Source organism: Neophocaena asiaeorientalis, unplaced genomic scaffold (genome assembly GCF_003031525.2).
Source record: "Neophocaena asiaeorientalis asiaeorientalis breed wild unplaced genomic scaffold, Neophocaena_asiaeorientalis_V1.1 scaffold41, whole genome shotgun sequence".
NCBI classification, from domain to species: Eukaryota; Metazoa; Chordata; class Mammalia; order Artiodactyla; family Phocoenidae; genus Neophocaena; species Neophocaena asiaeorientalis.
This window is the reverse complement of record NW_020171994.1, coordinates 1263986-1291696: the sequence shown is the minus strand read 5'-3', so window position 1 is coordinate 1291696 and position 27711 is coordinate 1263986. Positions and strand designations below refer to the sequence as shown.

Genomic DNA, 27711 nt, shown 5'->3' with positions numbered 1-27711 from the left:
ACATGCTCCCCAGAGAAAGTGAACACTAGAATACAGTTTTAAACATATACCCCAACTCATACACATGCAGACATGCACACGGACACACACCCCCACAAATACAGAGCCAAATGTTGCGTATAGAGGAAGTAGGTTTTAATCAAGAAATCCCATATCCTATTGCTGTGCAAAGTGGCAAAGCTTTGGTGAGAAGCCACTGTAAAGCAACAAGGCTGCTACAATGGACAGCATGACTCTTCCTCTCATACAAATATGGTAAAAGCAACAGCATTTGTGTCCTGTGTCTGATACCCTGCTCATTAACCTGGTAAGTTTATTTTTGGAACAAACCTTGTATTCTTTTTCCAAAAAGGTGGGGAAGAAGAGCAAATGATCCCTCCATGCTTCCTCCCACACTGGCCATGGCTTCGTGGCTTTTCACAACATTTCACTTCTAGGATGGAGTTCAAGAAAGCTATGGTCATGCCACTTTACTGAGCTTCAGGGAAAGCTGATACTTGCTACTTTGGTTTCATAAGGTCTAGAAAGCTATCCTCCTGTAACAATCTGCATCTGAATAAATGGGTTTAAAATTGAGTGAATCATTTTTGTGTTAGAAATACAAGTCAAGATGCAGAGTGGTGTAGCAGCTAGCAAAACACTGCCATGCCTTGTAAATGTAGAGCAGAGGGTTTTCAACCCTGGCTGCACATTAGAATTACCTGAGGAATGTCAAAAATAGTAATGCCAAACACAACCCAGCCAACAAAATGAGACACTTTAGGTTAGGAACCCAGTAATCAGTATTATGAAAAGCTCCCCAGGGATTCTAATATTCATACAGGGTTCAAGACCAACAGTATAGAAGAAGACACACTGGCCTGAGGTCTTTTCCTAATGCCAGTATGTTGGGCGAGTTACTTATTCCCCCTCTCTGGACTTCAGTTTCTTCCTCTCTAAAATGAGGATATAGAATCATGAATGTCTAAACCTTGGGAGTCATCTGGTCTAGCTATCTTACTTCCTAGATATGAAAGAGAGACCCAAAGAAGTTAAGTGATTTGTCAAGGTCGATTAGCAAACACTTAGTCCTGTCCAAAATAGTCATAAGATTTTGGTCCATGCCAAAACGTCCTTGAGATTTGGTCATATTTAGTCCTATCCAAAATGTCCATAAGGCATTTGGTCCACACCAAAAGGTCCTGGAAATTTGGTCCTACCCAAAATGTCCATGAGCATATTTGGTCCATGCCAAATGGTTTTGGAGAGGACCAAATATCAAGGACCTTTTGGCATGGACCAAATGTCTTATGGACCAAATGTTGATGGAAGTTTTGGTCAAGACCAAATATCAAGGACTTTTTGGTGTGGACCAAATGTCTTATGGATATTTGGGACAGGATCAGATGTCCTGCAGTGGTCATGGTCACTCACCTAGGCATAAAATCAGGACTAGAACCCAAGTCTCTTGGTTCTTAGTTTATTTTAGCATTCTTGGTTGAAATAGATGTTCTCCGTGGTCTCTTCTAGTTCTAAACTCCTGTGAAACTTCCCAAATCTTGATCTAGTCCAGGGAGCAAATTTAGCTTGCAGACTTTTTTGTTTGGTTTGTTTATAGTTTCTTCTTAATTTCTCTGATCTTTTAACATTGGCGTGCCGCACAGCTCAGTCCTTGGTCCTCCTCTCTATCTGCACTCACTCCCTTGGTGATCTCTTCTGCTCTCATGGCTTTAAATACCACTCTATGCCATAAATGTCAGGTTTACACTTCCAGTTATGACCTGTTTCCTAAATTCCAGTCATATAGTCAACTGCTTACTTGGTATCTCTACTTAAATATTAAGTTTCAGTGTACCCAGAATCAAACTCCTGATCTTTACCCCAAATCTTCGTGCTCCATTTATGAGTTTTTCCCATTTTTGTTAAAAGCTACTCCATTTTTCCAGTTGTTCAGGCCAAAGACTTTGCCCCAGTAACAGAGAATCTAATAGCAGAGCAGAAATCAACATCTCAGTCTCCTGAGTTTTATTCCAATGATCTCCCTTCACCACCCTGCTTTAACACACACTATAGATATAGGCATGGTGAATGGATGACATGTGCTGCCACCAAGGCACCCACACTTAGTTGCCTAGCACACACTGAGGTCCCTTCAGGGGTTTTTACTAACTCCCCTTCCTGATGTTCTCAGATGATCCATTTAATTGTATTTAGGATTGCTGCAAGAGTCTGCCTGTTTACTGGGGCTTTGGTAGGTTATGACGATAAGTGAAGGCTGGAAGGTAGAGTATAAAATCAATACTAGTATAACAAATGAGTAAAAAACCACAGGGCAGCAAGAGAGCAGGGAGAATGCTAGTATTCTGTTTTGAAAGGCACAGAGCCTTCTGGGAAAGGGACTGCATCTAACCTACAACGAAAAGCAAAGATTAAAACGCTTAAAAACATCATCCTCACCTCTGAGCTGACCCATCACAGAGTTTTCAGCTGGCCATCTCAGATTGACCCCTGCTAGAGCTGACTGACAGCAACTCCCCAAGATGAATGAAACCTGAAGCTTGTTCTTCAGGATTCTCCAGCCTCCACCACATACCACACACATACACACACATGCACGTGTACACACACACACGCGCGCACACGCGCAGGGCCACAGAAGTATGGTAGGGGGACTTGAAGCTAGGAAAGAACATAGCTGTAGCAACAGCATTTGGTTGCAAACGAGGGGCTGTCACTATGCCCCACTCTTGCTGTGGGGCCTTAGATTTGTGTTCTAGCTGGTTTGTGTTGCCATTTTACCTGCTGTGCCTTTCAGCAATGGTAATTGCCCCTTCCCATAAGCCAAAGGCATACTCTGTTAGCGTTGGTAACAAAAGCTCTGTAGTTGCAACTGCTGCAAATAATGAGAAAAAGAGATAGAGGATTGGACAAGGAAAGTAAGGACACTCTTTACAACCCTCTGTCTTGGTTTCTGACTAGGTTCTAAAGAAGCAAGACAGGATTGGCAAGACCTTCTGTCGGGCAGATGGCCTTGTTATATCACAGGCCAGAATGGTGAAACCACTGATGACTCAGTCTATTGGTTTGGAGTGCTGTATAGACCTGAGCCTGAATGAACGAATGAATTGTGAATAAATGAATGATAATTGAAACTTATCTTTCATTATTATTCAGTGACTTTAGCTAGCTCTACCCTAGGCATTTTTGGAGCTTGTATCCAAGAGAACAAGGTCTGGGTCAGGAGCAGTGCTATTTGAATTGTTCAGTTTAATGGTTCATGGTGTCATCAAGTTGACTATCATCAGTTCAGATTTACTGTGCTTAAAGGACACAAAACGGATTTCCAAAGAACTTTGTCCTTGGAAGTGTACATTAAAACACCTGGCTTGGAAAGCACCACTTGAAGGACAAAATGGCAACATCACCTTTGAACAAAAAGCCAGGTGCATACAGAGACCAAGAAGCCAAAGGGTAATTGAATTCTTGTTATTAAAGGTGGTACCTCCAATAATGCATGATCTCAACCCTTGGACTTAGCCACAAAATGTCTAATAGCCTAATCTGTTTGATATGAAGATAACACTCTTATTTTACATAGAATGCAGTACAAAGGCAATTGTAGCCACTGTGAGCTGCAGGCAAGCTTTTCTGACAACCTGTCTAGTGGGCCCCATCCTGGAATGTTCCAGTCCTAACCACATCGCCTTCGGCCTGGCATCCCCCTGCCAAGCACCCATATTTATGGTAATGGAAAACAATAGGTGTAGGAGCTTAAGGTCCCCCGGGCTGGCTGAGAAATCCAGAGGATTTCTTTTGCTTAGCCAAATAAGGCCACATTTGGAAAAAATATCCAAAATGTGTGTTCTAGCAATATGCATTTGTAGCCAATAGAATTTCATTGAAAACAAGCGTTGGGAATACAATGAAAGAGAAGAATGCAGGAACTAAAATCTTAGTTCAGAAGTCTTTTTGTGCCAAAATATAAAGGTACAAAGTGATAATCCTTGCCCAATCATGCTGAGACCAAATTAGGAAGTTTTTCACTGATGTTCCACCCCCGCGATCTCTCCATTCTGATTTATTTTTCTCTTTTCACAAGTCCTCATAAAGCCCTATCACCTCCTATATCAGAGGAAAACAATCCATTCAAATCAAATACCCATTCAAATCAAATAAGTATTAGTCACTTCGCAATGTTACTTTGAGTAAAGCACTGGACATGGGACACGATGTAATTTTTTTTTAAGGCTAATGTGTGGTTAAATGGTCAGGTTGTATTACTTCAGGTCGTAGACTTAGGTTGGAATTCCAGCTCTGCCACTTGCCAGCTGTATGACCTTGGACAAGTTACCTTGAGCCTCAGTTTCATCATCCATAAAATGGAGTTGATAATACCTAATTTGTAGGCTTGGTCTGAGGATTCAATGGAATCATTTACGTAAACTACCTGGTGCAGAATAATCACTGACTACATGATAGCTGCTACTGTTTGCATTTAAGAAGAGGAACACAGGGCTCTGGTAATATCATCATGGAAGTGAGTGTTCAAGACCCTTGTCTCAGTCTTGAATTTGTCACAAATATGTAATAGAGTGCCAGTTTTGGACCCAGTGTCCTTAGCACCCTGAAATGGCGGAACTGTTCCCCTTCACTGGAGGAAAGATCTTGCTTCTATTTTGTTTTCCATTATATAACCAGCAGAGTGCCAAGGCCATCATAATAATAAAAATAACAACATTAACAATAATAATGAAAAACATCATATTGATGTTAGGCGCCAGGTAAGCTCTTTATGTGTATTAACTTATTTAATCTACAAATAATGAAAAGAAGATACAGAGAGCTTAAGTAAGTTTACAGCAGTCTGCCTTCAGAGCCCATGCTCTTAACTACCATGTTATATCTGAGCTTAATAAATAAATAAATGCTAAGTTAATTCATGGACTGTCATTAAACCCACCAATAAAAGAATATCATATATACCTTTTGCAACTTCTTTTTTTCCTTTCATGACTTCCCGATTAAAGATAGCAAAATCAAGATTTTTTTCCTTCACTCTCTTCCTCCTCTCAAACATCACTCCCAAACAACAAGGAGAACAAGAAACAGAAACAATAAACCGCCATATCTAATGGCACTAGAAGATAAGTGGCACTTGACCACAGAATATGAAGATAGAAGGCTGCTACAGGAGTGGTAACTGATTTAGCAGAGTGGAGAGTGATTAAACCTAAGTATCTGAAGAGGGGAATATTGGTAAGCAGCAAGCAGATTTGCTCCCTGTGAATCCTGGAAAGGCTTAGGAATTAGAGGCACTATGTACAGAAGTGGAGGTTAGGCAGAGCACGAAAGAGGGATGGCTTTGGATGTCTGTGTAAGGAGCAGTTAGACTTCTGCCATCCCACTTGTACTAAGGAGAACCAGATCTCTGCAGGAAACAGGTTAAACTGATTCAGAGCAGCTCTAGAGCTGGGACACTTGACCCAAATGACAGTGAGAGTGAGGTGGGCCATAAAAAAAGAGTGATGAAGTTAAAGTCTTCATACTTAATGATGAGAATCCCAGTCTACTTCCCCCAACATGGCTCCTAGAAGAGTGACAACCAGGATTACAACTCCCAGGAAGGAGATTGAAACATTCTTCTCTGAAGAAAGTGACTGGCTCAAGAGGCAAGATCTACAGGTATTGGGAAAAAACAAACAAACAAACAAAAAAACAGCTGGCAAGCCAATTGCCCTATACTGAAGCCTACAGGTCAACATAACCACCATGTACATACACTTTCAAATTCTCCTTTTAAAGCTTCACTCTTAAAAACATACAGATAGCCAGGATCATCAGACATTTAAGGAAAGCTTCCAAGATTAAATAGAAAGACCAAAACAAAGAAGCATGAAAAATTAGGAACTGAGGGAAACACAAAGAGCAGAAGAAAACTTCAAAGAAATTATAATGAATATCTTCAGAGAAATATGAGAAAATACCATATTCAAAAACAGGATGCTATAAAAATAGAATAATCAAACAACTAGAATCAATTATTGGAACTTAAAAATATGATAGCAAAAAAATTTTTTTTAATCAGTAAAAGAGTCAGAACAGCTTTTTACGTCAGGACGTGGGATCTACCGTGTGGTTCTAGATGCAAAGGAAAGTTCCAAAATGTATGGGAGGTTTGCTGGAAAATGACTTGGTTAAAACTTGACAATCTTACCAGGAGCATCCTGCAGGTCGATGAATACTAATGAAGCTATGACCATCACCGATTGATGATGAACAGCTTCATTTGAAATGACAGGGGTCGCTGTCCGCCTATTGAAAGAGGCCAGTTTGCCATGAAGTTCCTAAGGTGTAAACATGTCTGGCTAGTGCCACGAGATTTACTTGTCTGTTGTATGAAAAACTGGTGATCAGGAAAAGCTCTTCATTTTATGGACACGGAAAGAAAACAAAACTCAAGACAGATTATTTAATTTTGAAATTGCATTTGTAAATAGATTTCTGAGCCAACATCAAATCTAGATTAATGCATCCATAAGATTCAAGCCATTTCTGTTTAATCTTGTCACTGCCCTAGAGTCATAACCTGTTAGCCAGTATATTATTGATACTTTCTAGCTCTGAAACTGTTTTTAATGGAAAATTCTTTTTCAGTTGTCCAGCCTTGTAATTAAATAATTCTGAGTGAAAAAAAAAAAAAAAAAGAGTCAGAACACAAACTTAAGGAATTCTTCAAGGAAGAAAAGCTTAAAACAAAGATACGGGTGATACAAGAGAACTAATAATACAATTAAAAAATCAACCCAGGCAATCTTCTATCCAACTAATATTTTCAGAAAGAGCAAAGACAATGTTGTTGGGGAAATTATAAAAAGAAAATAACATAAGAAAATTTTCTAGGCAGAATGAGCTTCTAGATTGAAAGGTCCCACCAAATATACAGCATAATACATGTCAAAGACCCGAACATAATCATGAAATTTCATTACTTCAGGAATAAAGAGTTAACCTTAAAAGTTTCCAAGGGAGATAAGGAGGAGTGAAAACAGGTTGCTTCAAAGGATCAGGAATAAGAATGACGTTGGAGTTCTCAATACCTACGGTGGAAATAAGAAGACAATGTGCCATGTCTTCAAAGTGCTAATAGAAAATAATTTTTAACCTAGATTTATATATTTAATCAAACTATCAATCAATAATGAAGCTAGAATAAAGACTCTCAGTGCAAAATTTCAAAAGTTTACCTCCTGTATACCTTTTTCAGAAGCTACTAAAGGATGCACTCAACGAAAATGAGAGTCTAAACAAGAAAATGGGAGTCATGAGAGTCATGAATAATGAATCTGGCACAGAAAAAAGAGAAAGCGAATTTCCAGGGTGATGAAAAGAGAGATACTACCATAACAGCCATACAGCAGCCTTAGGGAACAACAAGTTTAGATTGGAATAGGAGGACAGAGAGCCTCAGGAAAAACAAATGAAATTGATAAGGGATTTAACAGATTTTACTGTGTATAAAATTGTTTTTATGTTTTTGTTTTTTGTGGGGGTTTTTTTGTTTTTTTTTTTGCGGTATGCGGGCCTCTCACTGTTGTGGCCTCTCCCGTTGTGGAGCACAGGCTCCGGATGCGCAGGCTCAGTGGCCATGGCTCACGGGCCCAGCCGCTCCGCGGCATGTGGGATCTTCCCGGACCAGGGCACGAACCCGTGTCCCCTGCAGCGGCAGGCGGACTCTCAACCACTACGCCACCAGGGAAGCCCTAGTTTTTTGTTTTTTATAATTTTTGAATGGGCAAGTGTATAAACTAAAAGAGGATGCAAACCACTTCTATAAGCAATATAGCCTATATATAGAAATTTCAATTCCACTGGAAGTTATTGGGCAAAGGAGAAATATAGCCATCTTTCTCATACATTTGTTTACTCATTTACAATCTCTCTTTCATTAGAATTTAAGCCCCATAAGAGCAGGAACAAGTGATATGCTAGTAAATGTTGGCAACAGCTCTATGAAAAGGGAAAAAACTCTTATTTGTGGCATTTACCAATTTCTGTGGTGTTAATACCCTCAATGCCTGATTCAAGCTACCAACATGATGCCACTGAACACAGTGTTTGGCAAAGAGGCACACAATTAGCTTTTATGAACTGGCTCCAACACACTACTGACAAAAATCCTGTCTTGTTTACTGTTCTGTCTGAAGTTCAGCATAGTACATGGCACATGGCAGGTGCTTAATAAATAGTTGTTGATCTGTTGACTGAACAGGAAAAAACAACAGGAGCCAAGGGATAAGCAAACATTGAGCTACATAATTTGATCTGAGAAAATACCATTTGGAATTCTGAAAGTGAGATAATTTTGAAAGCTGGAACTATTGAGCGATTCTGTGCCAGTAATCATAAAACTTCAAGAGAGCAGGAAGTTGAGGTCAGACTGTAACTTAGATGCTAGGTCACCATCAACCAATAAGGTCATCCTGGCCCCCAAAAGAAAAGGTGGAAAGGAAGTAGCTATAAGCCAGGCACTCTGCTAGTCACTTCACACGTATTACTTTGTTTAATCTTCACAATAATCCTAGAAGCTGCACATCACTAACCCACTTTACAGATAGTAAAATTGAGACTCAAAAATCTAAGTAACTTGCCCAAGGACACGCAGCTAGTAAGAGTGAGAGCTGAGATTTAAACCCGAGTTTGTCTAACTCCTTATCATATATTCTTTCTGCTATACTAGCTCCCTTCAAAAATACCTTTTAGCAATGTAATTTAGGAAAAAAGGGGGTTTTGTTTATCAGAGATGTGAAAATAATTGTCTCACTCTTCTATCATTCTTTGGTTATGAAAGTAAAGCCAAGGCACGTGCAAAGTGGGGGTGGAAATGTATCCAAAAAAGCTTTTTTTTTTTTAATAAGCTTTAGAGTCTTTGTTTTCACTTTCTCTATTTCTTTGTCTAAAGTAGCGTACAGGCTGCCTAGCAACCACACTAATGGCGTCTTTTTTTTACCTTAATTACCTTATGTTTTCCACAAGCTCAAAGAGATTGGATCAAACATTAAGAGTAGAAGGTCTGAATTTTTTTTATCAAAATATCTGCTCATACATATGAAACACACACACACACACCTTTCTATTTCCCTCAATCCTGTGATTAAAGTAAAAAGACGACTTAGTCTTGTATCTATGTGATGCGATATCATTGGATAAAAAGTACAAAAATTCACCATATGATTGCTTGCCTATAAATACACCAAACAACTGGTTTGAGCAGTCATTCTTAGCAGTTTGAGGGATTCTTGCCTTTCTTGACCAAATCAATGAATTGTTTTCAATTAAACATGTGTGTGTGTCCTAAAAGAAAGATTTATTACAAACATACCTGTGGCAATAAAGTTTAAATCCCACATTGTTAATATCTCTGCTGGTCACTTTTTTTTATTAGAGCAAGAATCTGCAAAATCTTTGTTATCAGTACTCAGGACAGAAGGAGATAAGAAAACCTAAGTTTCATCTGAATCATTCATTCAGATAGAGAGGCAGTGCACAGGATAAAGGAATAAATAGTATACACAAAGGAGAAGATCATGGAGAATGTGAGTGTTGGGCACAACCACCAGCCTACCTGATAGCCTTCTTCCTTGCTAATGGAATTTCACTTTTTTGCACGCTTTTCCAGCAGCCATAAGAGTCAGTCACGATGGTCTCATTCCTCTTTCTAAATTATTAGTTTGGGTATGGGTATGGGACACAATTGTGACCAGGAAAATGGGGGGAGAAGTCTGCTTGAGGAGCGTTTGGGCAAGATTTCGTCACTCTTAAAAAGAGACACAAGAGAGGGACATTCCCCATTTTTGTCTGTAGACAGTTGCACTTGGACATGATGTCTGGAACTGTAGCAGTCATCTTGGGACCAGGAGAAGACCCAGATCGTGAGGGCAATCTAGCATGCTACTATAAAGTGGAAAGACGAAAAGAACCTGGTTCACTGATAACATCACTGAGCAGCTGAATTAACTGACCCTAAAGCCCCCATATCTTCCAGTTTTGAACAAAAAACAACTACTTGGGCCATTTTGTGTTGAGCTGTCTCTTAGTTACAGCCAGAGCATTATAACTAATGTATTAGTTATAACAGAGCATTATAACTAATACAATATGTTAGCAAATGCTAGAATTTTTAAACTTATTGATGGGCCATTCTGAAAATGACTGCCTTCTACATCTGGCCTCTAACCTATAAAAACCCCCTCTGTATTTTTTCTAATCTAACTATCTTTGGCCTTCCCCTCTTCCTCTCATATTCCTTGTCTCTTTTGTATTTTTCCCTCTTTCTTTTTGTCTTTTGTCCATTTTTTGGTCCATTTTACTCTTGTCCATTCATTTCCTTGCTTTCATCCTGTCCCCACTGCTTTTCCTTCCACTAGCCCTCAAATGGCTGTGATTTGATCTGAAATACGTTTATACATATATTCATCTATACATACATAAATATTATTCCTTGTATATTATTAGGGAGGAATTCTTCCCCATTCCAAATGATTCCTTTCATATAGAGATAGCTCTACTAACAAAAAACACCTGACCTCTTCAACCCTTTACTCGTTCCTTCCCACAAAGGAGTGACTTAATCTGACTGGTTAGTTTGGAAGGAGAACTAAACATGTGGAGCCCAAGCCTTCCTAACTTCTTTCTCTTGGGAGTAAGCTCCACTATGCTCTTTCAGGCTGGACGTTTTACAAAAGGCATGTCCTCACGGGGCAGAAATATAGGGGTCCAGCAATGCTGGTAACTAGATGGAGAAGTCTGATCAACCCCTAGATTCAATACTGGGAAACTCAAATGCATATAGACAGAAGCTGCATTCTCCAGCACCAGCTTTATCAATAATAATGGTAATATCTTCCTATATACCAGCTCTCCTATTGTTGAATTGGTTCCAAACTCGGGTGAGAAACAAGATTTCTTTTTACTAGGCCCCCTTGAACGGCACTAGTATATATTAAAGTTTTGTTTCCCTGTTCTGAAACACATTTTATTTCTTCTTCATGGCTGTATATGTTATCATTGCAGGTTGCTCGAAGATTTAAAAAAAAAAAAACCTCCAATAATGTATCTTTGTTTTATAAATGTTTTCTGCAAACAAAAGGTGTTTTTAATTTGTGTGTGGTTGCCTGCTGTTGACTGAGTTTCCTATGGAATAGAGGCACTTGACAGGAAAAATATTTACCTTCCTGATTTTTGAGGTTTTCTGTTCATGATTAACTTGTGAATCTGCACTTACTTGATCTGACTCCAGCTTCTCAGGAATTTCACCTCTACCTGCTGCCTCCATAAAGGCTTGATAGAAGGTCTTTTCTTGGGACTCCACTGTAATGGTCAACACAGCATCATAGGCTTCCCGGAGTTTTGGATTGTTCCTTAGAACCTGGTAGGGGGTATGCTTATAAGGTAAACTGTAGAGCAGGGCGTCATAGGGAACAAAGACATAGGTTCCATCAGTCATTTTCAGATCGTGAGCCCATTCCAAGAGATGCGTCTGAGTCTGTCCCCCAATCAAGGTCGAATGCATACACATGATGATTACTGAAACCGACAAAGCAGGGAGGTTATGGTGGCAATATGTTAGTAAAATATAGTACCAAAAACTACAGACTGGGAGAAACAAATAATTGTATTATAACCAATTTGTAAATGATATCTACCTTATGTCTTTAAGATGAACAAGATGTTGAAACCCTGAGTTGAGGCTGAGGTATTTCAGGGACTCTAATTAGGCAATAGGGAAAAATCAGACACGTCTACAGGCTGCAGAGACTGGTACTAGACTGAAATAAACAAATATAGCAAGTGGGAGGTAGCATAATGAAGAGGCTTTGGAGTTGGAAAACCTAGGTTTATATCCTAACATCACCAGTTACTAGCTGTATACCCTTAGGTAAATTACTTAACCTCTCTCGGCCTCATTCATAAAATGGAGATAGTAAATATGTACTTCGTGGGGCGGTAGTGACGACTGAAGGGGGAATACATACAATGGGCTTAGCACACAGCGCTCAATAAATGGTAGCTATTATTATACCTAAGAATAAGAAGGCTAGAGGGAGAAGATGGGTGATATTCCCATAGCCACTGTTGCTTTTTATTGCCTACCTCCTACAGACATACATTCTAACAGATGTTGACCAACTGTTCCCACCCTTACCAAGGCCATTATAGACAATGAATGGTACTAACTCACACTCTGCTATAAATGCTACTAATATTACGGGTGATATGTTCAATTTTAAAAAATCCAACTTCCCTATAATAGGAATTACTTTGCACTCACTTTAATTCTTCCTAGACTTATGAAACCATGTTGTTTGGCAAGGCTATGCTAGAATAGAGTGGATTAGTGGAGGCCACAGTTGAAGAATGACAGCTAGATCATGAGACTGAAAGTCTTGTATCCAATTTTGCCCTTGGCATGTTAAATGAGTTTAGTTTAAGCCCACTTGTGCTTCACTGCCCACATCTTTAAAATGTAGATGCCAATGCATTTCACAGGTACATTGAGTAGTTTAATTAGATAATGCCTGGCAAGTATTCTGAGCTCCTTGAAGAAAGGCAAAGACCCTACTGCCTTTGGTAACTATTAATTATACATGCTTACATGGAACCTTTAATCTCAGGAACTGAGTATGCTTAAACTACGTTCAATGACTGGTCTTTGGTATTTACGTATTGCCTCATCTATTTTCAAAAACCTTCTTTGCACTTGTTAGATACCCTCAGAAAATTTCCCCTTTGAGCCAGAGATGGTACCCTTTATTTTTTAAGGTGTACCTAGTAAGTTATGAAGTTGATTTAGGTACCAAACACACACACCGTAACTTGAATTTTCAAATGACCATTAACTCCTTCAATATAATTACCCTGAGAGGTTCTACATGTATTCTGATGCGCAAACCTTCCTTTGAATACTCTAGGGATATCTTCGGAGCTAGTTCTTGAGCCACACAAGGAATTCATCCTCCCTTGTTCATAATCACACATTGTATGATGGGAAAATGGAGTGACAGAGAGGTCCAACAAGGCAATGATTGGATTTAGAAAGAGAAACTAGAACCGAAGGCCCCTAACTCCCTAAGTTTGGCTACACCATTAAACATGAATCACTTTGGTCAAATTAATTCAGTAACATGTCCATTGAGGGGAAAAACTGAGTTTAGTCAGGTGCTTCGGGGTAGCTGGTCAGTTCTTCCAACAGTATCCTTGGCAAGCGGGTCAGTATTGGGATCTTCTACAAAAACAGAGATTAGATTATGAGACCAAGGTTACCCAGTAGAGATAAAATTCATTTAATTAACTTAAAGGAATATTAAAATTACTCCCCTGGATGGGAAATGTTAAATAGAACTAAGTGCTTTGTGTTGGTTGAAATACAGCAAATATTTTAACATATACTATGTGTATTGGGTGCTGCGGTGTGCCAGTCAGATGCAACCCTCAGGAATGAAGCATTCATTCTCCTAGCTGCTGGGAATTTTTGGACATAATAGCTGATACCTCTCAGGGAATTGCCCTCAGCTGAGGAGAACCACCATAGTGTGTTGGGAGCTGGCTTGTGCTGGTTCACAAAAGACTATGGTTAAATTTTCACGGATATTATGAACTAGTTAATGTCATGTTGGTAGCTTGAAATTGGCCATGGTGGGTGTTATAACACCATGGAAATTAGCAAATGCTACAGATCAGGGCTTTCCCCTCCTCCCCCGATAAACTGGCTATTAAACAATTATTATCACATTGCACCCCTTTCTCTGTATCTGCCTGCACCCAATGACTGGTCAATATGGAGGCATAAAGGCCAACACTCCTTAATTCTGGACAACACTGAAGGGCCACCCCAGCTCCAGAGCTCCCACAGGGACTCGCTGGGACCTTTGTTGTGACTGCATGACAGTTTAATTTTTCCAATCCTACTGCTGCCTCTCCTTCACAGGTGTTATCCTTGAAAGCATTCCCCCAATAAGCTTCCTGCACACAGATCTCCATCTGCCATTCTTTTTACTAGGGTACCAACTTGTGACACTGGTTTAGAGCCCCACTGTACCCTGAACTGACTTCTGTCATGGCAGTTACAAGATTCATTGCCTTATTTATTTATGTCAGCCTCTACTATGAAACCATGAGTTCCTTGAAGTCAAAAACTGTATTTTATTTCTGTATCCTGGTACATATTATATACCCAATGAACGATGAATGTTTGAAACAATTTCAGAAAGAGAAGTTTTGTATCTGGGTATCTTTTGTGGGTTCCTTGAGATGCGAGACATGGGCATTCGGGATTGCTAGTATGGAGGAACAATTCGAAGGGATATCTGCTGGGCAGGTAGATAATAACATGCCTGTGTTTAATGTTTAGTGTCATTAACTGTGCTCAAGACCTTACCCTCCCGTTAATTTTCCTTTCATTGGCCCACACAGAGGACATTTTAGGCAGAGTCAGAATTTTTATTACTGTAAAGACCCTTTGAGACCATCTAGCCTGTCTTACTCCCCCATTATTTTACAGATGATGAAATGGAAGCCTCAAGAGGGAATGATCACAAGCTACTCTATTTTTTGCAAGGTAAGACTTTTCCATCGAACACGATTAAAACAGAAAGCATAAATACTGAATTCAAACAGCACCATCTTAATTTAATAGATTGAGTGCTTTGTCAATAGGGATTTGTAGATGCATCTGTTCTACATGATTATTTTACTAAATAGCTTTATTATCTCAAAATGACATTCATTAAAATGGGATTTTACCTGTAAGTTGTCAGGAAAGGATTAGTGGACAGAAACCGTAAATCCTTGACAAGACCTGGGTCAACAGGTGATCACTGAGTAACATTAATTTGTAAGTTTCCATCCTGATTGTTAACAGTCAAGCCACTCTATAGCCTAAACAAGGACCAGGAGATACATCCTCCTGAGATCCCATCTCACTAGCATATGACATTAGCGCTTTCTCTGAGCCACCTGAGCCCCAACTGAGTTGTCTAGTAGCTATGTCTTCATACTGTGGTACCCACTATGGCAGGCTGCTCAGGACCCTCTCTTTCACCCTCAATGCTAGCAGCAGGAAATGTCTAACTCTAGGAGAAGCCAATCCCCAAGTCACTCAATTCCTACCTCTCTTCCTATATTGAAATACTCTATCCAACACTTCCTCGAGGTGGAGGAACTATGTTTCTCCAAAAGCAAATTTTATTTCTCCCAGATTACTGGCTATGGAGTGCTTGGTGGAGGAACCTGAGCCCAGTCTCACACCTTGTGAGATGAAAATGGTTTCACTAGCTATTGCTGAAGAAGTTCTTAGGAGTCATATTCATATTGTGAGCCCACAATACTGCTCCCAATCCACAGAAACCCCCCATTCTATTGTCCTTAATTTTCATTTTAATCCTTTTGTGACATTTCCTACCACTAACCTTCATTTTAACCTATTTTGTGTTAACAAGTGTTGAGAGATGGGAGAGTAAGCAGGTCAGAGGAGGGGGGGGGGCATGCAGTGTGGTTTATCCCAGGTCTCACATTCCCCCAGGATTCAGCCCCATCTGGCCACACTCTGAAACAAGTAGAGTCACACCTTCCTCCCCTCAGTTCTCCCCCATGCACTCTATAAAATGGATACATAAAAAGAGGGTTGGGAGGCTCTGGAATCTGCATGTTTCCCAACCACCGCCCAAAGTGTGATTCAGGGCAGGAGGCCCTCAAACCACAATTTAAGAACACTGTAGTACACGATGTGTGGCTATTTCTATCGACTGAGGGCACTGCACACATTTTTGGCCTTAAGTCCTGAGACCACCACTTAACTTACCTGCCACCAGTGTCAAACTGGTCCAAGTAGCTCAGCATGCTGTCAGACACATATTACATTCAATGGCCGTTCTGTCTGCATCAGATCGTGTTTTTTCTTACCCAGTAAAACTGTTATTACAAGTACTTTTATTGCCTTCACATTGCTGCCCAGCTTACGTTTCTAATATTTCTCCATACTTTGCAACGTATGTTTTCTTCAGCTTTTCCTAAACTGCTATGCAGGTAAGGCCTCCTAAACGCAGGAAGCCTAGATGTTTAGAGATTTCCTCCTGGGCTGGGTCTTCAATAAATATATCATTACTGATAGTGGACCCATTCCAGAGAGCAAGTTGTCCTTTCACCATTTACATTTACTTACATTTATCTATACCAACTGTATACCAAATCCCCTATCAGCACTAAGGCTCTTGGCCGTAGTATTACAGTATCACTATTCTTACTACTGTAGGAAAACTGGGGCGATACTTGTTACCTTGAGGCACTTAAAAGAATTTCATCAGTGGGCCCAAAAGTTAAGAGAGAAAAATGGAAGGGCTAAATTATACACCATGGAACACAGGGTGTCAAGTGAGTAAGCTTTAGGGGCATCCCTCAAGTGGACAGGAGGCAGGAGAGCATGTCTTTCATTAAACCAGTGATTCTCAAAGTATGATCCCTGGACCAGCAGCATCAGCACCACCTTGAACTGGTTAGAAATGCAGATTCTGGTACCCTATCCCAGCCCTCCTGAGTCAGAAACTCTGGAGGAGGGACGCAAGCCCCCCAGGGGATTCCGGTCACGCTTAGGTTTGAGAGGCACTGCTTTAGATCAACCTGAATACATATCCTAGTTTTCCCACTCACTAGCTGTGTGACATTAAGCAAGTTATTTAACCTCTCTCAGCCTCCAAAGTCTCATTCGTGAAGTGCATTAAATAGTAATTGGCCTTACTTTATAGGGAGGTTGCAAGAATTGAATGAGATGGTCCATATAAAACCCTTGCAAAATGACTAGCATATAATAAATTCTCAATAAGTATTAGCTGTTATCATTGCCATTATTATTATTGGGTTTGTTTTTTTTTATGTCAAGAATCTTCAATAGATGGAAGAGGCCAGCCAGGTCCCTGACAATGAGGTAGTAATAAAGTATCTGACTTTGGACGAACAAGAGGGAAGAGATATGGGAACATACGTATATGTATAACTGATTCACTTGGTTATAAAGCAGAAACTAACACTCCATTGTAAAGCAATTATACTCCAATAAAGATGTTTAAAAAAAAAAAAGAGGACATTCTGACTGTGTCCTAGTTACCGTACATCATACTGTAATGAAGCATTCCCAATTTGGAAGGATTTAAAGAAATCCCCAAATGGTTCAACAACCTTGTAAACCCAAATTGAAAGGATTTCACAATCGGCCAAGCATTGATAGGCAAAAAGGTGAGGAGAAGGGAGGAGGGCTCGAAATAGCCATTTGAAAAGTTCTCTAAAGAGCTTTTTAGTGGGGCCTCCTGCTAGTCTTTGTTGAGAATTAGCAAAAGAACTTCTGGGTAATTGCAATCCCTCAGGTGCTCTGCCTGGTGAGTGATGCTCTTTTGTGCCATTGGATCAAAATCTCCAGCAGGACTGATGGTTTAAGGAGCGGAGAGTGAACTGAATTTTGGCCCTCATGCCCACTCAGCTAGATTCCCTCGGGCAGGGAAAGCCACACACAGCAGCCCTGCCTGTAAGCTGAGGCCTTTGTCCTTGATTAATATTTCTCCTATATGACTTTGTCAGACACAAAGTTAATTGGTGATTGCCTCTGAAGCTTAAAAGAAGTGAGCTGACAATCTGGGAGAGGCTGAATCCTGAATCCCCCCCTTCTCTGGGACTTCATTTACCCCATTCTTTGGTGTTAATAATGCATACAGCTACCTACTTGTTATGTGAGATTCACAGCTGTTGTAAAACTTGGAAGAAAATACCTTGCTCCTGGATAACCCTGAGGATTAAATGACATTATCTATATGCAAATACCTTGTAAACTGTAGAGAGCTGTTCACATGTAAAGTGGTATTATGGTTGCTTTCATTGTCTCAATGGCAGCCTCTAGTAACACCCCTGCTGTTTCCCTTCCCAAGAGCCCACAACCATTATTATTGTTATGATCATCTTTACTATTAAATTTTATCATTGTCCTGCTGTTGTGTAAGCAAAATTTAGACCAGTTTCTGAGAAAGACATTCCTTCTGACTCCCGTGATGTGCCAGTGATAATTGGAAACATAAATTTACAAGGAAGAGAAGTGGCACAGCAGCTCTACCCTCCCTCCCCACCACTATCTCTCACTGCCGCCACCACTGCCACTGCCACGTGGGGCTTTGGTCACTGTTATAGTGAGTAGGTCAGACAAAACCAGTCTTCCAGCTATTTCCATTACTTCCAAATATTGCCAGTCCTCTCCAAAGGAAGGGATCCCTTTCCACTATATTTTGTACATCACAAAAGGTCCTTCTCTGAAGGTTTACTTGGGGGTCCACAGTGTTAAGAAGTAGTCTCATACCCAGCAAAATAAGGAAGAGGCCAGGCACTGCCTTCCTCAGCCCTTCTCAGCTGAGGTCACCACAAAAACCTCAGTGCTCTTTCAGTCCCAATAGTCAACAGCTAGGAATACTTTCACAGCCTCATTCCTACCAGTTGAAAGGGGCTAGAAGATCAGCTAGAGATTTGATCTAGTAGATGCTGGATATGGTGTATTGTAACCGTCCTTACTGCTCAGTTGGCCCAATCCATACTCATTAACTTCTAGCTCAGTTTCTCACCAGATCTCCCATTCTCTGATTGGACTGGAGATGTGCCCTGAACCCTAGGCCTCGTGGCTGAAGTCCCGATACTCTATTTATATTCATACTCTGAATCATACTCCTATTGGCTGAGGCACTAGTCTCAATGGATGATCAAGTGGACAACAAGCTTACCTTACTTTAAGACTCACTCCCCTTCTGCAAGTCCTCCTGTCATATCGCACCCATCACTCGGAGTGCCCTCAGATACCAAAAACTAGCTGTGCCAAGTGTGAGTACTACGCACACTCAGGTGCCCGAGGTCCTGCTCAGGCCGCAGCTCAGCCAATGGCTCGGTTTCCCTGCATCCGCCCCAACCTACCCACGTTCTGATTCATAACGCTGAGCTCCCAGCACACTTCACCTGAGTCTGCCTATGTTTTGTCAGAAACCCGGGGCAAAATCTTGGAGAGCAGAGCTTTGTCTTCTCTCCCTTTTATCTCCCTTTCTGAGTCCCTACTGCACTTTCTGCTGCTTTTCTCCTACCCAGGGTCTTTCTTTGCTGCATAACCACATACCTCCCTCTCTAGGCTTCCAGCCTCCTGCCCCCTTACCGCCATCTTAAAATTTTCATTCTCTTAGTGAGCTGATCCACACTGCTATACAGAAAGCAATCTGATTAAACAAAGTCATATTGAGACAAAAATTTGTCTGGTTACTTCAAGTAGGGAACATTTATTTGCATTTTCTTGAACTTGAAGCAGTGGTTCTTGACTCTGGCTACATTTTACAAGCACCTGGGAAGCTCTTTAAAATACCTTTGCTGGGGCCTCACCACAGACCATCAGAATGTCTGGAGGTGGTACTCTGGCCCCAATCATTTTGAAAAGATATCCAGGTATTTCCAGTGTGCGGCCAGAGTAAGAACCACTGACCTAGAGGAATGCATCTCTAATAGTACGGCGAAAATATGTACATTTGCTACCTCCCTGCCTCAAAAGAATTGTGGGTGGTAAACACTCAATCCTTACTTCTCTCAGTCTGACAACCCGAAGAGCTTCGGGGCCTGGATTTATTTAACATTTCATGGTAGAGGCCAAAATGTCATTTCAAAGAGCATACTGTTTAGAATGGGTGGGATGTGAAACACTCATGGAATGTAAACTTGCAGGAGACACTGGGCTTCATGAAGATTTGTAACATATTATAAAGTTATGATATTAAGTATGTTAGCCTGTTTCTGGCGTGATTCCTCCCTGGAAATGGTTGTATATCTTTAAAAATAATTCTGTGCTCTGCTTTGAAAGAATCAAGCTCTATTATGAAGTAATCAGAGCCACACTGATTGCTTAACATTTATAGGATCTTGTAGACTGGAGCTGGAAGCAGACTACTACAGTTCCTGGAACTAAAAATTCTTGCCCTCATCCTCCCATAATGATCATAATTAAGGTCCAATACTGGAGACACTTGAAGCTTAAAATGGGCTCCTGGGTATAGGCCAGCCCTAAGCTGGACCATTCTCTAACAAGTCCATTGCTGTGTTAAGGAAATGACTGGGACCAGGACTAATCCTAGAAGTTATCAGTTTGACAAGTAGTTTCTGAGCTATCTGTCCTAAAGCGATGGAGTGACTGCAAGAGAGGATGAGCAGTGCTCCCACAAATCACTGCTACTTTCCAGAAAAAAGGTAAAGTGGAGATTAAAAAATTCGAATAGAAAAAAAATCAAAACCAAGTGTCACAAAGGCTTGCAGTATGTATATGTAAAAGACTTCCATCTGATTTAAGAAGACCAGGAAAGAGCCCTCCCCTTTCCCAAAATGCACCCAACTCGCCCTGGGTCAGTGGGTCAGTCCTTTGCTTTACACTTGGTCCATGGTCTCTGCAAGAATCATCTTTCTTTGTGCTTTTTTTAAAGAATCATCTTTGAACATAAAACTTCTCTTGGGAGGGGAAAGGTTACAATTTAGGCAGGCTTCTCGTTTTAATATGCTTTTATGTATCAGCTAGCTCCCTCCATATCGGCTTGTTGTGTGCTGCAGAGAGAGAAGCCCTGCTTTCAGGGAGTGGAAAGTGAGAAGGGGTGGGTGTGCATCTTTGAGTCCAGAGAAGACAGGTTCTAAGTGAGATGTGATGACACAAGGGCACTGAGCACCTATGAGGGAAAGTACCCAGAAGAGAATCAACGGTAAATCTCCCTTCAGTGACTAGACCAGACAAAAATAGAGCTATAAGAACACCGCTTCTTGGCTGATCTGAAACTGCTGGGGTCCTAAGGGCATGGAGGGTGTGTGACCACAGTTGCTCTTGATGCTAATCTTCCCCACCCAGGTGCTGAGATAGGCTCTGTTGAAGCAGGATAGTCTTGGGGCCCGAGTGTGATTGAAAGGGAGCAAATGCATGAAGAACTGGAGAGTGATATGCTATCCTAGGGTGTGAGGATAGGAAAATTTTGGACATTGTCATATCCTTTCACTGAAGCCACATTTAAAGCTGAGCCAGAAGGCACTCACTGAGAATTCTGTCTGCCTGGCGAATCCGCTGTAGAGCTTTCTGGATGCTTTGGCTGTCTTGTCCTGTGGTCAGGACGACCCCTACAGGTAGGCCGCGACTCCGAAGAGCACTTGCAACTCGATGGGCTGTATGCACCCAAATGTCTTCATCTGAGGAAATGACTCCAGCGTGAGCCCACTGGAAATACTTCATGACGGTTACCAGCACCCGGATGGGAGAAGGGAGTGTCCGAGAAAAGGTCGGGTGGCTATTTTTATTGTCTAATTCATAATTCACACAGGCCCAAGAGAAAATCCCTTTGTCCCAGCTGTTTCCCAGGAGTGAGGCTGCCTCGCAGTAGCCAGGGTTGGCAGGGCCAATAAATCCTGAGGCCATCTGGTGGTGGGAAATGAAACTGGATAGAGCCCTGGAAGCCTGGCAGTCTTCGTTGAGGATCACGTATTCAAAGGAGTAACCCAGGTCAAACGATGGGTCCTTGTTGATCCGCTCAATGGCTAACCGAGCGGCAACCTCGGGCAGGGCCTTTGAGAACAACGGATCACAAGTCCAAGGGCCCACCACCCCTATCTTGTAGGGGGGTGCCCATATCCGCTGTGGGAGGGATGTAAGGGCCAGGAGGCACAAACACCACAGGAGCTTGAAGGATGCAAGGCCATGGTGCCCTCGCTGTCTTCCGGGAGCCGCAAACCAGAGCATAAGGTGAGAGAAAGGCCAGGGTCCCAAGAACAGAGCTCTCCTGCTTCCAGCAGGCTAATGAAGAAATACTGGAAGGTGAGTCTGCTGTCCCGAGATGGACACTGTTGTTTCCAAATGCCTGTCAATCAGAAGAAAAGGTATGTTACTCACATTATTCCTGAAACTTCTGGAAATGACAGTTATGAAAGAATGGCAAAGGAATGGCAGTCCCTACACTAGAAGATTCTCTCCCCTACCCTGACCAAAAGTCCTCCTCTTCCTCTACTTCCCGTAATCCTTATCTCAGGAGATGGTGCCTCCATCTACCCTTCACCTACTTGCTCCAGTCAGAAACCTGGTAGTCAGCTGAGACTCTTCCTTCTTCTCTGCCCCTCATTCAATCCATCACCAAGTACTGTTGATTCAACTTCAGTAACAGTTGCTCATCTCACAGTGTTGTAAGGATTACATGGATTAACATACAGCAAACACTTTTAACAGGGTTTGGCAGGTCATTAACTTTATATTAGTGATATTTTTATCATTATTATAGTTTCAAATATGTCCATGTTTCTCCGCCACACAGCCCTCTTGGGGACAGACACAGATGTAAATAGATAATGGCAAAGCAGAGTAAGAAGTGCTATGACTGAGGCAGCCCAGACAGAGGAAAACAGAGAGGATCACCCAAACCCAAATTTCAGGGGAGGAGAAGAGGGAGGGGGGAAGGACGTCTCTCTGAGTTAAGTATTGAAAGAAAAGTTAGCCAGGTGAGTGGAGTTGCAAGGGGTCGTTGCTAAGAGGCTTCTAGGCAGAAGGAACAATCTACAGTAAGGCCCAGAGGTTAAAAAAGGAAAAAGATATGCATTTGTTCCGCTCAGGTCTGTGATGTCAACCAAGGCAGGGGCCAGGTCACCAAGAGTCCTATATGCCATTCATAAGTTTTTAGATTTAATCCTGTAGATAATAGTTTTAAGCAGAGAAATGATGTAATAAGATTTTCATTTTCTAAAGATTACTCAAGTAGCAGTGTGGAGAATGGGTTGGAAGGGGGCAAGACTGGAGGCAGGGAGACCAGTTTGGAGGCTGTTGTAGTAATCCGTATGAGAAATGATGGCAGACCAAGAAAGTGGTAGTAAAGACGTAGAGGAATGGAGATGAATTCCACCAAGATTAAAAACATCAAAGAGATTAAGAAGGTAAAGCCAATAATAACTTAGTGACTGACAAGATGTAGAAGGTAAGGGGGAAAAAGGAGGACTCCAAGATGATTTTGGGCTAGGCAACTGGTTAGAAAATGATATAAGTCTCTGAGATAGGGAACACTAAAGGAAGGGTTGGGAAATATAATGTATTCTATCAGACACGTTGAACTGATGATGCCTGTAGAATATCCAAGTAGCAAGATCCAGTTGACGATTTGACATACTGGATCTTGTAACAGAAAGCTGGGCCAGAGATATAAATTTGAATGTAATCAATTGATAGAGGGTAATTGAAGACATGGCAGTGTATAAGATCAACAAAAGAGAGTTGCAAAGTAGAGAAAGAAGTCAGAGGACAAAATCCTGAAAACCCACAACAATTAAAGGTCAGGCAGAGAGAAAGGAGGTTATAATGAAAACTTCCATGAAAAGTCCAGAGAAACAGCAAAATCCAGGAGACAGTGATATCTTACAACACAAGGGAGATGACACTTTGAGGATGAAGGTTGTTTATCACATCTCACACTCTGTTGAGAAGTCAGGTGAGCTAAATATAGAAAGGTCTCTGTCCATTAGATTTGGATTCAGAGAGTAAGGCTGCAAGTGGAAGGACCCACAATGAGTCAAAAATAAATGGGGATGGGCTTCCCTGGTGGCGCAGTGGTTGCGAGTCCGCCTGCCGATGCAGGGGACACGGGTTCGTGACCCGGTCCGGGAAGATCCCACATGCTGCGGAGCGGCTGGGCCCGTGAGCCATGGCTGCTAAGCCTGCGCGTCCGGAGCCTGTGCTCCACAACGGGAGAGGCCACAACAGTGAGAGGCCCGCGTACCGCAAAAAAAAAAAAATAAAAAAAAAAAAAAAAAAAAAAAAAAAAAAAGAATGGGGATGAATGGAGTGGAGTCAGTAAATGTGGAGAGTTCTTTCAAGATGATGCATGCAAAGCCTTTCTCCACTTGGCCCTTGTCTTTCCCTATACCCCCCCATCTCCCTGTTCTCTCCTGATGCTATAGTAAATTTTTTGCAGTTCTATAGACATATGTCACATAGTCTGCCAAGCATAGGATTTGGAAAATGCCATTCCTTCTGCCTGAAATGTCCTCCTCCTTCCTCCCATACTTCACTTCCAGATTCTCCTGATGAACTCTACCTTCGAGACCCAAATAAAGTGTTCCCTCCTCTGTGCAGCCTTAATTAACACCCCCAGGTTGAGTTCATTGTTTTTCCACCTGTGCCTTATACCCATTAGGAAAGGCGTTCCTCTGAGTTACAAACTGTCCCTGTTTCTGGTCTGTGTCGTGACAGAGCTACCGAACTGTTTGCTATCTCTGTATTTACAGGACCTCATACTTTCAACTACAAGGGGTAGGCAACGAGGGCAACTCTCTATGGGGAACAGAGCCCACTGTACTGGGATTTCCTAAGGATCTTCTTCATCGCACTAATGTCTAGCCAACACATAGTAGGTACCAGATAAATGTTTGTGAAATGAATTAATAAAACACTAAAGTTGCTCCAAGGCCAAGAATAACCTCACTAGATATAAAAAGAAGAATTAACTGCTTGGGGGAGATAGTAATGAGGAAAATCCTTAGGGAATTTTTAATTCCAATCAAAGATCAAAATAATGGCATGGCTCTCTTCAGGGTTAATAATTGGCTCTTGTGTGACTGGGCTTGCCAGCAATTATTCTGTCTGGGCCGGGTCTGTTGCTTATCACCTTGACTTTCACCCCTAATTTTATGAGAAAGCCTGACTCTTCAAGAAACCAGTCAGTGGCACATCTGCTGGATCTTACAGACGTACCACAATAGTATGCCCCATCATTTGTACACAGGTTAAAATGGAGCACTACTCAGCCATAAAAGAACAAAATAATGCCATCTGCAGCAACGTGGATGCAACTAGAGGTTGTCATACGAAGCCAAGTTAAGTCAGAAAGAAAAAGACAAATACCATGTGATATCACTTACATGTGAAATCTAAAATATGGCACAAATGAACCTATCTGCAAAACAGAAACAGACTCACAGACATGGAGAAGAGACTTGTGGTTGCCGAGGGGGAGGGGGATGGGGGAGGGAAGGACTGGGAGTTTGGGATTAGTAGATGAAAGCTATTATATATAGGATGGATAAACAACAAGGTCCTACTGTGTAGCACAGGGAACTATATTCAGTCTCCTATGGTAAACCATAATGGAAAAGAATATGAAAAAAGAATATGTGTATAACTGAGTCACTTCGCTGTACAGCAGAGACTGGCACAACACTGTACATCAACTATACTTCAATAAAAAAGAAAAGAAAATCAACTAATGATAGTAATAACTAAGTAAAATAAATAAATATAAATAAATAAATAAATAAAATCTACTCGTCGCAGCCCTTTGAGGTAGATACTATTATTACCCTCATTTACAGATGATGAAACTGAGGCTCAGAAAGGGTAAGTAATTTGCCTGAGGGCACATGGCAGCAGGATGGGGATTTGTATCCCAGTTGATCAAGCACTGCCTGCCAACAGCCCCTAATCTATGAAGTCACTGAGACAGTCCTTATTATACCTTCTATGCTACCCAGATAGAGCTCGAATGATTCATTGGTGGTTTTTTAAAAATCCCTTTGTTCCCTATGAAATAATAAATTAAGTAATGAGGGGGAGGAACAAACAGAAATTTATTATCCAACTAGAAGAAATTTGCCACCAGTGTTCCAGCCAAACCTGGGGACCCCTCACTGGGGGTGCGGGCCTCCAATCACATTGTACTCTATGTGAAGCTAATCCTAGTCTTTGAGAACAGAAGTCTTGGGAGTACAACCTTTGGCACGTTAGTTCTGTTTCTTAACTGCTTCATCTACAAGATGGAGGCAAATTTAATCGAACGCTTTTGAGGTAAGGGATTAAATAAGATAGAATGCTGAGCACGCAGTTGTCCTTCAGTAAATACTAGTTCTTCCTTGCTGTTTGGAAAGAGGACTGCTTTGGGAATCGGAAGGCCTGGATCTTGAACCCAGATCTGCCACTGACTCACCATGTGACACTGAAGATATTGTTCCCCCTTCTAGGTGTTTTTTTCTCCCTCAGCTGAACTAGAGGATCTTCAAGTCCCTTTCTTCTCTGATGTACATTGATCCTGGGATTCTGTACTTCTTCCAAGCAGTGACTTTTCTAAACCTCTGCACTATGAAACTGCTTTCTGAATTCATTCAACATTCCCTAGGCTCTGCTGTTCTAATTAGATTTCGCTGGAGTGGTTTGCACTTACTCCCATCTGGCAGATCTAGTTCCTGATCATTTTAAATTTTGGTCTAGAATCCTCTATCAAGTACCTACAATGTGAAGTGCCACCCCCATGCTGTAGTTATACTATACTGAAAATCTGGATTCCTAAAACCATTCACTATCTTATCACTATGAGCAAGGATACATTGAGAACCTGTTCTGTGCTAGGCCTGTAGCTACAAAATAAAAAGTGGGGGACTATAGGGCCTGGCCAAGAAATCTTACCAGGAAGAGAACTATGTACATCAGGACGAAGAGAGCAATAATAGCCACCAACATGGCTCAGGTGTAAAAGGTCAAATTTGTAAGTTCCCTGCTTGCTTTTGCTCACCATGGTATCTCCAGGGCCCTGCACAGGGCCTGAAACATAACAGGTACTCAGCAAGTGTTTGTTGAATAAACAGTGAAGAGGAGACATGGAGCACAAGTGAAAGGTTTTATTACCATGTTCTTGAACAGGCTTTTGTTTTAGGCCTTGCAAACTCTTAATGGGAATGTAAGATGGTGTAGCAGCTATGGAAAACAGTATGGACATTCCTCGAAACATTAAGAATAGAACTACCATATAATCTAGTAATCCAACTTCTGGATATACATACCTAAAAGAATTGAAATCAGGCTCTCAAAGAGATATCTGCACTCCCATGTTCACTGCAGCATTATTCACGACAGCCAAGATATGGAAACAACATAAATGCCTGTCGATGGATGAATGGAAAAGAAAATGTGGTAAATACATAATATGGAATATTATTAAGCCTTTGAAAAGAAGAAAATCCTGCCATATGCAATTACATGGATGAACCTGGAGGATATTATGCTAAATGAAAAAGCCAGGACAAATACTGTGTAATTCTGCTTATGTGAGATGTCTAACGTAGTCAAATGCATTGAAGCAGAGAATAGAATAGTGGCTGCTGAGGGCTATGGAGAGAGGGAAATGGCAAGTTCAATGAGCAGAGAGTTTTAGTCCAGCAAGCTGAAAAAGATCTAGAGATTTACTGTACAACATAGTGCCTATAGTTAACAATATTGTATTTTGCACTTAAAAATCTGTTGAGGGCAAATCTCATGTTAGTGTTCTTATCATAATAAAAAATTCAAATTCAAATTTTGCTCCTTTTGTGTAGCATTTTTCAAGTTTACACATTTACAACATGGCTCCTTCCTCAAGCCACACACACGTCAGAGAGCACCTCTTGCTATTTGTCTAGGTTGTTGTTGCCCTTTGTTAAACAACTCCCAAGCTGAAGATTTGTCTCTCCGTTCTTCCTGGGCTCTATTTCATGCATTGGGTGGTGTTTCTAGCTCTGCTAGCACTCCCTTGAGAACCAGAAAGTTCTGTGTTGCTCTAGAATGTAGTCTTGATCCCTGATCCCAGGATTCTACAGAAGGAAACTTAGTCTGAAAAAAAAAAAGTAAGGAGACAGAGAAGAGAGGAAGAC

At 41.3% G+C, this 27711-nt stretch overlaps 1 protein-coding gene across 1 annotated transcript in view; it reads right to left on the bottom strand.

Moving 5' to 3' along the window:
• The window catches only part of GUCY2F (guanylate cyclase 2F, retinal), an 85557-nt gene extending 59012 nt beyond the window's left edge, over positions 1 to 26545 (bottom strand). The window contains exons 1-3 of the mRNA XM_024748490.1: positions 26492 to 26545; positions 21103 to 21853; positions 11261 to 11562 (exon numbers count right to left, since the gene is read on the bottom strand). Of these exons, the coding sequence (XP_024604258.1) occupies positions 11261 to 11562; positions 21103 to 21853; positions 26492 to 26545 (1107 nt within the window). The remainder of the gene's footprint in view (positions 1 to 11260; positions 11563 to 21102; positions 21854 to 26491) is intronic.
• Positions 26546 to 27711: the final 1166 nt, after the last annotated feature.